We start from the raw sequence: 12,734 nt of genomic DNA, 5'->3' as shown, positions 1-12,734 counted from the left end.
GAAGAACGAAATGTTATCATTCGCTGGTAAATGGATGGAATTGGAGAACATCATTCTGAGTGAGGTGAGTCTGGCCCAAAAGACCAAAAATCGTATGTTCTCCCTCATATGTGGACATTAGATCAAGGGCAAACACAGCAAGGGTATTGGACTTTGAGCACATGATAAAGCGAGAACACACAAGGGAGGGGTGAGGATAGGTAAGACACCTAAAAAACTAGATGGCATTTGTTGCCCTCAACACAGAAAAACTAAAGTAGATACTTTAAAGCAACTGAGGCCAATAGGAGAAGGGGACCAGGAACTAGAGAAAAGGTGAGATCAAAAAGAATTAACCTAGAAGGTAACACCCACGCACAGGAAATCAATGTGAGTCAATGCCCTGTATAGCTATCCTTATCTCAACCAGCAAAAACCCTTGTTCCTTCCTATTATTGCTTATACTCTCTCCTCTCCTCAACAAAATTAGAGATAAGGGCAAAACAGTTTCTGCTGGGTAGCAAGGGGTAAGGGAGGGTACAGGAGGGAGCAGGAGTGGGGGATAAGGAGGGGGGTGGGGGGTGAAATGACCCAATGTATGCACATATGAATAAAATAAAAATTTAAAAAGAAAAAGATAGAAAAAGACCTCTTAACCTCTTTGTAGTTTCTTCTTAGTGCAAAGTAGACTGAATCATCTATCATATTCCTAACACATTTTAGGAGAACAAAAGAATTCTGTTAGGTGTTGGATACACTGAGGAAAACTCTATAATTTGGATAAACACCAACACCACAAGTCACTTAATGCCACCTGTCCACAAGGAGATGATGATCCAAGAATTTCACACACACATTCGTTTATTTTATCACAGATTAAAGGAAAATAGAATAGTATTGTGACCCCCAATTTTGAGAAACTGTGGGTTCAGTGGATTCATAATAATGATAACAGCCTTTTAGACAAGTGTATCCAGAAGGTTTAGTTTCCAGCGATTTTTCAGATCTTGTACTTCTAAACATTACTCTTCCTGGGTTCTACTGCTTTGTTTGCTTCCTTGGAGACTTCAATTGTATGTGAATTGGATCACCTTTGCCTGTCTTCTGTTTCAACCACCTCTTTTAGTTACCTCATTTTCATTCCCTTGATTGTTTCCCTGCTTTTCTTCAATGTCCCTTGTGTTTTCTCTCAAAACTATCCTGTTTTAGCCATGTCATGACTTAGTATATTGTGGTATATTTTTTACCTTTTCAGCTATTTCCGTCCTCAATTATGTTGTTTGGTTTTTTCCTTTGTTTCGTTGCCTTCCCATCTTAGCCTTCATATTTCCGTCTCAAGATTGTGTTCAATGCTGACATGCTCTGAGTTTGGAGGCCGTGTTGCAACTTCCTCCTTCTACAAGTTATTGACACTTCTACTGTCAACCCCAGGGACTGTGTTAGTTTTAATCATAGGGGTTTTCATTAGCTAGACTGCTTGGGTTCTCATTTTCTGACTTCTTTTTGTGGTAGTTTGCATTTTGAGGTCAGGGTCAGTGTTTGGAAGGTATTATGAGAGCTTCCAAATTTAAGAAGACTCTTCCATCAGTGTAGTAAATTTTGCTTTCTTGTTGTTGATTTGAGTTTTTCATTATTGTTTTTCATCTTGATGTTACAGGGTAGCTGTTTTGTTTGGAGGGTGAAAAAAAAGGACAGTTTGAGGACGGACTGTGTGTTCTTTGCTTTTTGTCATTTTACAGGATGCAAAATCCCCTCCCTCACTTCTTTTTGCCTTTGTAGGACAGTCCAAGAGACCCAGCTCACATTCTGTCACACTCCTCCCACATGTATCAGTGCCATGTCCAGGTGGTCTTCATACTTCCACACTCACTCCTAATCCCTTCCCCTGGCCAGTGCTCCACTCTGCACCAGGTGCCCTGTAGTGTTCTCACTTGGTGGAGTTCTTCTCACAGGCCATGGTTTTAGAACAACTTCCAGCCTGCAGCTGGCTCCACTCCTCTCTCTCAGGCTCTCTAACAGCCCTGTTTCATACAAAGCTTCACAGCACAAGTATGGAAAATGGCCAGTGCTACTTGATGCTTACTTTTCTATTTTCGTTATTTTTAATTTTGACTCTTTCATAGTGACTTCTTATAATTCTGAATGCAAGTCCAACTTACTGGTGCCAGTTGCAGACCCAATCATTCTAGATGCAACTCCTAGTTCTCAGTTTCTCCCAACTCCTCAAAGTGCTCAGCTCAGATATCTGCCCTGTCCCCCACAGCCTCCCATGGTGACCACCTCCCATGGGGTAGCTAGAAACGACCTGCTTGAGTCACCCCTCTGCCCCCCTCTGCATGGACTTTGAAGGAATGCCATAGTGACCACCTAGGTCAGCATGAGTGCCTGCAGCTTATGCCTAAAAACCTTAAGCTCACCCACTCCCTGGGGAAACTTCTTAGCTTCTTTGGATGATACTCTGGTTTCAGACAAAGGCTGTGGTCTCTTACTTTGCTCTCTTGCTCTCTCTCTCTCTCTCTTTCTCTTTCCCTCTCTCTCTTCCCCCATCCCTTCAACTGATGCCCAAGGGCTAGAGAAGAGCCCTGTGTATACCACTGATGTTGACTGAGCCAGGGAGGAGCTGAGGAAGCTCTTCACCTTCCTTCTGGATAAGCATACGTGTCCCAGACTGCTCCTCTTCCCTTCAGACCCGCAGGGCATGCTGCCTTCTTCTCTCCGGGATCTTTAAGTAGCAAACATCTTCCATTATTCTGTGACTTTTGCTGAGCTTCCCCGCTGTGTCTCACCTCACCATGCAAGTGCAGCTAGCTCCTCCCCATCAGGGCCTCTGAGAGAGGAGGAATAAACTGGACATGGGTCAGAAAAGAACCAAGAGGTCATCTGCCAGTGCCAAAAAGCTTCTTGTGTCATGAGTCAGACACAGTCATTAGGCTAAAGACCAGGATGAAGAAGTGTGTCACAAAAGGCACACAGTGACCATCTACAACCCAACCGCCTGAGTCCCTCAGGTGGGCTAGAGCTCAACCACGCCTGTGAGAGAGACCTCAAGAATGAATTAGAGTGAGAGACATCAGCTTTCTGTCTGCCAGTAACATTAAAGGCAAGTTACACTTTTTGGTTGTGTATTTCATTTTGTCTTCTTAAGGATATTCTGGGTGCTTCAGACTTACTTTAATCTCTTTTCTTTAATCCTGGCAAACAATATCTCCTATCTGATTGTGACCTGACCCCGGAAGGCTGTACAGAGAGGTTACGGAATTTTTTAAGTTAAGCAAATGATAAAGGAATTCATATGAGGTGTCTTGACCCTGCACCCCAGAAGAAATGGGATTCCTCTAGAGACCTCCCCAAAGTCCTCCCATGGGAACACCAGACTTAGCAAATATCCTAGCCACATAGGCAATGGCTTGTGGAAGGAGCCAAGTGAAAAGAATGACATTGAAAATGGTCATATGTCATTCCCACTGGTTCAGGAGAAAGACAGATATGTGCCTGCCACATAGGCTGCATATCTGATTAAGTAAATGTCACCCACACCTGGACTACACAGGGTCAGGACTGCCTCACTTGTCATTGTGCTCCAGGGCCTCCTTGATGTCCTTTGTGAGTTTCCTCAGCTCCTCCCTGGCTCGGTCAACATCAGCAGTGTGCACAGGGCTCTTCTCCAGCCCTTGGGCATCCGCCAGCAGAGCCTATGAGGGAAGGCACGGCAAGGGTGGGGCACACCCTGGAGGGGCAGGAGAGGCTCTGCTGTTACTGTGTATTTATTCAAGATGTCCCTGGTTAGATATGGGTTCCAATTCAAGTGGGTGTCTTGGGAGGGAGGGACATTGAAGCAGTCATGACTGGGAAAGGGCTCCATAAAATACCTTTCTAACATTTTCAGATTTTATTTTCATAAGAAATCTTAAATGGTGGTGGTGAGGGAGTTCCATGGTTTGTGTGGGCAAAGGATGTGCGGAATAACATACTTCAGTGACATTATTACCAACTCCATAACTATTCCTTCTAAATTGGAGAGAAACAGTTTAACTCAGTTGCTGCACACAGAGACAAAGCGATGTGGCACCCAGTGTGGGCCCACGAAGCTCTCTGCCTCATTAGGTGATGGACGGCCAGCTTTCCACTAGGACAAGATCATTCTGATCGGGCAGCAGACATTAGCGTTCCCTTTCCACTCAACCTCAGAAAGGAAGGAACAGAGCAAGTCACTAACTAGAGGCTTTGCTTAGTCCTGTAAAGACAGAAGCTTATTTGTATGTAGGGTGAAAAGACCCCAAATAAATAATGTCCAAATGTGGCTTTGGATTAAGAAGTAAGACATGCTGTGATTTTTTTTCATATAAGAAGGAAGAAACTATGTTTCCTAACTCTGAATTAAAACTTTTCTGAATTAAATTAAAACTTTCTGAATTAAAACTTTTATGATTTTAAACTTTACTGAACCCAGAAGACCAAAGCCACCTGAGCCAGGTGTTGGACCCCCGAGCGTTTGCATGCGACAGTCATTCCTATGGTACATCCTCTCACTGAAACTGAGCTTTCCTGGTGGAAATCTGTGACCAATTAAGTGAGGAGACCGTGGGTTTGTGTGGAAGCTCAGGGCACAGGTGCAGTTAAAACACTACCACAGCAGGGGACGAAAACAGGCCCCTGCTTTCCGGCAATCACTGGCCCAGCATCATTTGTCCTCCCAAGTGCGTGTACACTGTATGTACACACTGTAGTGGTTTCTGGTCCGGTCTTTGTGGAGGACGTCCTTTGACGGGGCGTTCTTTATCAGTCACACCCCTAAGCTGGTATAAAGTTCCCCACTAATAACCCCACCAGCTCATCTAAATTATGGAGGAACAAATGGGGCTTTGTGGGCTCAGAGTGGTCCCCCTTCTCATGAAATACGGAGCACGGACAAGCAGGCTCTATCCGTGTGCTTCACGAGTGCTTGTTACCTTGTGCTGTGCGCTGTGCTGGGAGTTGAGAAGCATTGCCATGTAGAGTTCGTATTCCTCCTACACACAGAGAAGAAGCCATCGCAATGCGTCAGGCGCTGTCATGTGAGGCAGGGGGTCTTCATGTGTAATAACATGGGGGGCCAAGGATGTTAGCTTAGGCCATGTCAGAACTAAGTATATAAATTGTTCCCATGTTCAGCCATTCACACAGAAAATTCATAAAATCAAATAGTCCTTCAGTGCCTATGAATACTGACTCTTGGTCAGTCCAACATCCTATCATAAACACCTTAACACTCATGCAGGTGACCTGCTGTACGGATGCTGTGTGGGTTTGGGTCCTGTGGCCCCGGCAAAGGTGAACTTTCTGGTGACAAGGACATCTCTGGAGAGCGGGGCACCATGTTGTCATTACTAAGCATTCCTCCTCATTAGGGAAATTGGGAATAGCATGAATTTGAAGCAACCTAATTTCAACTGATCCCACAGGAAGGTGACTTTGATTATGAAATCATAATGCACTTATAATCCAGAAGGATCCATATGAACTTATACATGTTTAATTATAAACATTTAAATGTCACATAAGTACTATTGTGTATAGTTAGAAGTCTTTTTGGAAAACCTGGGCTTAAGGAGTACACTCACTGGTGCTTACTCCACACGGCCCCTTGGGATGTATGTCTGTGAGTGACGCCTTCCTCATGGGGACTGTGACATGTGGCAGAATTAATCTGTGTGAGGTGTGAGGCTATTCACATATGCAGAACCACACAGCTCTTAATGTTCTTCAGAAAACACGTTTCTATTACCTTGACTTCTTTCAAGAGGTCACCAAATATCAAAGAGCTGTCACAGATGTCTTTGAAGATCTCTCCGAAGACCTGCAGCCTGTTTAACTGCTGAGGGTGGCACGTGCATATTTTCTGAAGTGCCTGCAGGAAAAATGGAGTCAGCCCACTTTGAGTGTCTTCATTTCCCTTGGTTGAGGAATTAGAAAGTTGCATAGCCACCACCATCCAGGTGTCCAGTCACCTGGTTGTCAAACCAAAGTGACTGATTCCCTTCCTGGAATCAGAGCCCAGAGCCCAGTTGTTTGTTTGCATCATTTTCCCCAACTGTTAATATCTACCAACCCCAGGGAATATTAGCAGCAGCTGAAGCTTTGTTACAGTCTGCCTGGACACGCATGTGAGGTGTCCAAGGATGAGCCTCAGCCCACGAGTTTCCCCGAACTGTAGCCCCATGTGACAGCATGGCAAATGGCCTTCCTTACCTTTTCCAACTTCTTTTCGTGGCTTTTCGACACCTTGCTCACAGAGAAATTACTGTTCAGGAGATCTTGCTTTCTCAGGACTTCTTTCTGGAAACTCAGGAACTTTCTGTAGCTATCAGCTTTTGTTATCCCACCTAAGTAGGAGCTGAGGTACTGGTACGAGTCCTTGCCTGGGGGAGACACTGCACACTGGCGGCTGGAGGCCACCGGTCTGTACTTCAGCACCTTCATCTCGGGCAGCCGGAGCTCTTCCCTCCTGCGGGTCTCAGGAGACCCCTCCCCGCCTTCCTCGTCCTCTTTTTGCAGAGGCTTCTTTGGGATGAAATCCTGCTTGGACTCAAAGGCTGTAGGCGTCTTCGGATTGAGAAACCTGAACAGCCGGGTTCCCTGGCCGTCCTCGGGAAGCAGGGCCGTGTTGATGGTGAAATAAGCCAAGGCGTCTTGCAGCTTTGCGGTCGCGTCAGGTGGCTTTCCCACCCTGGTGGCCACTCTGTGGGATGCTGCTTTCCATCTTGGCCTGTTGGCACTGTGCCCGTGACACAGGATAGCCTCGGGTGGCCGGTAGAGCTGGCTGGGGCTCAGGTGCCCTGCCGTGTAGAGATGGACGTCTTCCTTGTGCTCTTTCTGGAGTCTGTTCAGGAGCTTGGTCAGGTTGCACAACGTCCTCACACTGGGGGTCTCACAGTGCTTCCACTTTAGGTAAACTGCTCAAAAAAGCAGGCAGACCATGACACACCCCACGTGACTCTGCAATGAAACCGCCCTGTGCATTGCTGGGCTGTCATATCTCTTCCCGGAAAGGGAGGAAATGGTACCTGGCCTGCCAAGAAACCTGTGCCGGCCTAAGGGGTGACTGTGGGTGAGGGGACCTGAGACACAGACAGGTCTCGGTCCTTGCCCTGGGGACGAGACATCGGAAAGCCTACACCCTCCAAGGCCAATAAGGAAGGAGGTAGGTGTTTTAATTTGACTAGTACTTCTTTCATATTAGCAAAGGTTCTGGAAGGAAAGCCTAAATGTAACTGTAATTCTTAACGGTGACACTGAAAGCCCTCTTCTTCAACGCACTTCACACGACAAGCCTGAGAGTAAGCAAAACGGTTTGTTTTGTCTCCCTTTGTCAAACAAAGTATCAGGACCCCCCACCAGGCCCCCCCAAGGACTTTTGTGTCATTCAGCCCTTCCTCCCCTGTCCCCATGAAGAAAAACCTTGGGGTGTTGACAGAAGGCTGTCTCCTTCCATACAAGCCCCTCTTCTCCCATGCCCCAGAGAGAGGGTTCCATCGAGAATGGGCCCTGGGCCACAGCTGCGGAAAGTGCTGGTGTTCCAGCCAGTCCTGACTATGCCTCTGCGGAGATGCTACATCATCTTGCAGCAAAAGGCCTCCTGTGGACCTGTCAATGCTCAAAGGGTGACAAAAGCAGGACAAAAGCTTGCAGCCCCGCCTCCTGGTGTCTGTCCTCTGGTCTCAGCCATTGTCTCTTGCAGTCACCTGGCCATCACCTTGGAATCCAGGAAGGACAAGACTGATGATAAATGTCTGTGACAGGAGGTGAAGTTGCCCCCTGCCAGTTGACAATGACTCTCTTATTGTTAAAAATAATAAATAAATAATGACCCCACTCTGAGCACTGAACCACACCTGTGACAGTTCAATAAGCAAACCTCTCAGCCCTGCCTCAATTCTTCCTCACGTCTTACCCCAAAGCTGCGGTGCTTGCACCATATGCCCCGTGACTTCACCTTTACTCATCTCCGTATCTGGTGAGTTGGGGTGAGTGGCCAGACATGATGTGTGGAACCCCTGGCGTTGGGCCTCTGGCTTAGAACTCTAGTTACGACCCCTCTGAAACTGAGTTTCTTCCCTCTGCAAAGTCAGGGTAATCATCTCACACAAAGCAGTTCAGTGACACCAACATGGAATCGCTTCAGGCAAAGGAATGCTTGGCACAGAGTTGCAAGTACTCCATCAGCCATGCCCGCTCTCATGAAAGGTCCACAGAGCTGACACTGCCGAAAGCTTGTGAGATGTCCCAGGTCTGTCCTTTTAACACACTGCTTCCCAGTGACAGGGAAGAGAGCTTCCTCTGGGACACTGTGCAGCACGGTGTTCACAAAGCTTGGGGCACAGACTTTTTGGAGAGCCCTCAAGGGACAAGTAAGTAGTTGTTCACCCATCCAGCAGGGCAGCGGCCTCCCATGCTTACCACCACGCCTCCACGACCGGCTGCAGGGTGGCGACCATGCTGACCTGAGCCTCCACAGGCCAGGACGTACGCACTCTACTGCTAAAAGCCGTCACAGCTGTGGGCAGCAAGGCCCTCTGCAAATAACCTTATTTCCATCGTGAGGAGGGAAGCTGAGAAGTGTCGCGAGACTGAGCTGGGTCCAAAATGACCAGCAAGTGACCAGCCTGCCGACTTCCCTTCTTTCATGACTGCCTGACCAAAGGAAGGCAGAGGGCTGTCTGGGATCTAAGTCATATGGCAACCCCATGTCTGGGCCCAGGCCGGGTCTAAAGATTGCCTGTGAGGTGAGGATGCTTCACTAAGAGGGGAAGCAAGTGGCAGAGAAAGGGGACATCCATGGCTTCCCTGCTGGATAGGGAGGGCACAGACCCTACATCGGCAGCACGCACGGGGCTCCCGGTTCAGAGGTAGCGCTCAGGCTGTGGGCTGGGTCCTCTGTTGGCTGGAATTGAGGTGTCAGAAGGACCTGAGGCCAGGAGACTTTGGGAGAAAATCACTTCCAGGTCATCCTGCTCCGAATCTACTTCCTCACAGTTGTAAGGACAAGGTCCTCCGTAGCTGGCTGGCCAGGTGGCTCTCAGCTCCATGTCTCTTGACTCAGGCCCCCTCCAACTCAGCGATGGTTTCTCCTCTTCAGCCTCTTTTCTCCTGACCGGGGCCAGCCTCTACTCTGGGGGCACACAGAATGCCCCCAGAAGCCGACTGGGCTGTGAGACATGGAGCAATCACAGCTTAGTCCTTGTTTCTGCAAACCTGGGGTGAGGCCTGATTGTATAGCTGCACACCAAGAAACACTGGGCCACCTCAGAATTCTGTGCCCCTCAGGGATGTGGCCTAGCCCAGGGCCCAGTCACCCTGGCAGCTATTGTGTGGTGTGAGAAGGAACCAATCTTCCTTCTGTGTGCCCAGCTGTGGCTGCATACTGCAGTGGATGTGTTCTCGAGAACTTCATGGATTCGCTTAGTACTTCAAAGAAGCCCGTTACCAACGGGTACAATATCAATAGAATTTTAAGTCAGATGCTTGTTGTAAACTCATCAAAAGCAGGAAAAGAAACATCACCCCAACTCTGTGGAGGATGGGAGCAAGAGGCCACTTAAATGTCACTGTGTCACCCTTCCTTTATGTCCAAAAAGGATTGGAAGCACCACTAGCTAATTAGCATCCTTCTTTGGAGCATGCATTTAAATTTGATGGCAGCGAGACTTGAAGAATTCAGATTCCATGTTGATCCTCCAAGGTCTTACACTGCGTGCCGAGCATTCTGTCCTGCTAGTGACCATTGACGCTATTGTCCCAATTGAAAATGTCAGTTCATGTACATCCTGCCATCTCTACCTGACCACAACCCCCCCAAAGTTAAAAATATTCACTGAAAATGCAGCTGAAGGGCAGGAATGTAAAACAGGTCATGTTAAGGGGAGGACATGAGTGGGACGGAGAGGGTAAATGAAGAGGGTGAAGAAGGGCGAGTATGGCTGAGGCGCTCTCTACACACGGTATGAATAGGGAACACTGAAAATTGTTGAAGTTATTTTAAGAAAGGGAATGGGGTAAGAGGACAATAATGGAGGAGACGAGCCAAACCGGAGTATTTCCACATATGTATATGTGGAAATGTAACGATGAAATCCCTGCATAATTATAATATACTAATAAAAATATTTTAAAAAGGAAAAGAAAATGTGGTTCGCTTATAAATGATTTGGAAAAATTACTTTAAAACAAACAATCAAAAAAGGCCAGGCCTGGTGGCACACATCTGTAATCCCAGCTACAAGGAAGGTGGCAGATGAGATCCAAGGCTGCCCCAGGTGAAGTTAGAGAGACACTACCTGAAAAATAAAAGCTAAAAGCAAAAAGGGCTGGGGGCGTGCCTCAAGTGTTCCTCCCAATCACAAGACCCTGCGTTCAAATCCCAGTACTTCACACACACAAGAAGAAAGGAAAAAGAAAAAGGGGGAAAAAGCAGGGCTTTTGACAGTGCAGTGATTAGGAAGACATAGTCACAGGTTTTGGTTGAATGAGATGTGGCCTAATTAAATACTTTCAGCATTTTTAGCACTTAAGATTTTTAAATAGCAAGTGACTTTTTTTTTTCAGGGCAGGAACAATAAATCTTTAATGTCAACATTATCAGAAATCACTGCCCACATTTTCTGGTCTCTAGTAACCAGGAATCTATGGAAATTTTTATTGGTCTTTTTCCAGAATATCCTTATTCTGCAAATCTAAAAAAAGCATGACACATCCAGGGGAATGAATTAGTGGAAAAAATTCAAAGGACAGAGTCTGAAGCTCTAAGACCCCACTGGTTCACTACCCTGTTCCTCAGGCCAGCCAGAGCCAGGGAGCCCTAGGGGACAGTGGGATGTAGACCACCCTAGGCCCTCCAGGTCTGCAGAAGCTGAGTGGGGCTGTTTGGTCCTTCCTGAACCAGGGTGTGCATTCATGGCCTGGGCTCACCCGCGTCCCACACGCTTGTCTGCAGTCGTTTCTACAAATCTTCAGGGGAAGAAGCCTCATTTTTTTAAACCTTAGAACCCTCAGGAGAGGTTCAGACAGGAAAGAAGTGCTGTTGTTGGATTTTTAAAGTAATAATAAAAACTCCTGCTGTGACACAGGTTGCTGTGCTGTGTGTCCTGTACCAGGAAGCTTAAAGTTTCCTGCACAGTGAGACAGAGTCCTGGAGGACTACAGGATGCCAGCACCGCATGGGTCTGCTGGGAAGGAGGAGCAGACACATCTCCCGGCTGACACAGTTGTCAGCTGTCCCAGAAGTGCTCCTTCTGTCTCCAGGGGGGTGGCACCTGGGCGTTGCAGATTTGATTCAGGCCTTGGACCTTAAAGAGATCGTCCCAGTTTATGGGGTTGGGCCCCATCTAGGCACACAAGCCCCTAAAAGCAGAGAGTCCCCAGGGAGAGGGGCTGAAAGGGACGCCAGATTCCAACAGGAGGCTCTGACGCTGGGGCAGGGGCCAGGCCTGGGGCTGGGGCGGGGAGAGGGCAGCGGGCTGCGGGCACAGGAGGGTGGCGGGCCACCCCTGCCACCAGGAGGAGCTGGCGGAGCTCGGCTGGAAAAGCAGCGCCTCGCTGCCAGCGGACTGAGGAGGTGACCGCAGTGTGAAGTCGCCCGTCGCCGCGCTGGCGGGTTTGTCACAGCGGAAGGAGAGGAGAGCGCGGGACAGGGCGCAGGCTGTCACCCCGTCCCTATTGGGTGGGAGGAGCCGGCGGTCTGCAGAGGGGAGGAGACATTCCTGGGGACCCGGACCCGCTCGGAGGACACCCGCCCGGCCCCCAGGCCTGACTTCCTTCTGCTCTCACAGGCTGGCGACAGAGCCCGCGTCCCAGGACAGTGACCAGCCGGCACCCGCCACGCCCAATCCCGCCACGTTCACGTCGGCGTCCGTGGGAGGGAGGGTGCGAGACCCACTGTCCGCGCGGGGACACCCGCCACCCCCCCACATCGCGGGTCACCGCCCCAGGCCCAGGGGACCCCGCGAAGCAGGAGAGGAGCGCATTGCGCGGGACAGGATGGCCGCCAGCGCGCTCGGAGACGACCCTGCCTTACAGAAGAGCCGAAGTCCCACTCTCGACCTTCAGTGAGCTGGGGTAGAAAACCGTCCTCCAGGGAGCCCACGCGTGCGCACGCACCACACACACCACCACACACGGACACACATCTTACAGGTGCCCCCACGCCCCCCACTCTGCACACACTCAGAAACGTCAGGCCGGCCGGTGTATACACCTCACACCACACGGACGCACACACACACTGCACGAATGCACACCTTGCACACATATGCACTGTAAATATGCACACTCCACACACCAAGCAACTGTGTACACACACCACACACTTCGAATGCATGCACGTGTACCAATAGCATGCACGACATACACACATGCACTGTGGCTGTGTACACCACACGCCATACACTGCACAGCTGTACACAGCACTCCATGGAGGTACCATGTGTACACACCACACTGCGTATGTGCTCCACACACACACACACACCACCGTACAGATGTGCACACCGAACACCATGTAGACACACACACATCCTACAGATCCATATATTTACACACAACACACACTGTACAGGTGCTCACACACCCACACTGCTTACAGCACAGACACACACACCGTCTGGGCCCATCCTTGCTGGCTCTTCTGGGGAGGCAGCCCATCCCAGAACCCAACTGAAAGCCCTTGTGACCCTGGAGCTGACTCACAGCCACCAGAAAGGTCCTTACTGTTCAAAACCAGA

At 49.0% G+C, this 12,734-nt stretch overlaps 1 protein-coding gene across 1 annotated transcript in view; it reads right to left on the bottom strand.

The window, feature by feature from the left end:
* The window catches only part of C1H6orf118 (chromosome 1 C6orf118 homolog), a 51,092-nt gene extending 43,971 nt beyond the window's left edge, over window positions 1-7,121 (bottom strand). Inside the window, exons 1-5 of the mRNA XM_074072190.1 lie at window positions 7,106-7,121; window positions 6,208-6,911; window positions 5,744-5,866; window positions 4,929-4,988; window positions 3,547-3,671 (exon numbers count right to left, since the gene is read on the bottom strand). Coding sequence (XP_073928291.1) covers window positions 3,547-3,671; window positions 4,929-4,988; window positions 5,744-5,866; window positions 6,208-6,911; window positions 7,106-7,121 — 1,028 coding nt within the window. The remainder of the gene's footprint in view (window positions 1-3,546; window positions 3,672-4,928; window positions 4,989-5,743; window positions 5,867-6,207; window positions 6,912-7,105) is intronic.
* Window positions 7,122-12,734: the final 5,613 nt, after the last annotated feature.

Source organism: Castor canadensis, chromosome 1 (assembly GCF_047511655.1).
Source record: "Castor canadensis chromosome 1, mCasCan1.hap1v2, whole genome shotgun sequence".
NCBI classification, from domain to species: Eukaryota; Metazoa; Chordata; class Mammalia; order Rodentia; family Castoridae; genus Castor; species Castor canadensis.
The sequence above is the reverse complement of the archived record's forward strand: the minus strand, read 5'-3'. Positions and strand labels throughout refer to the sequence as shown.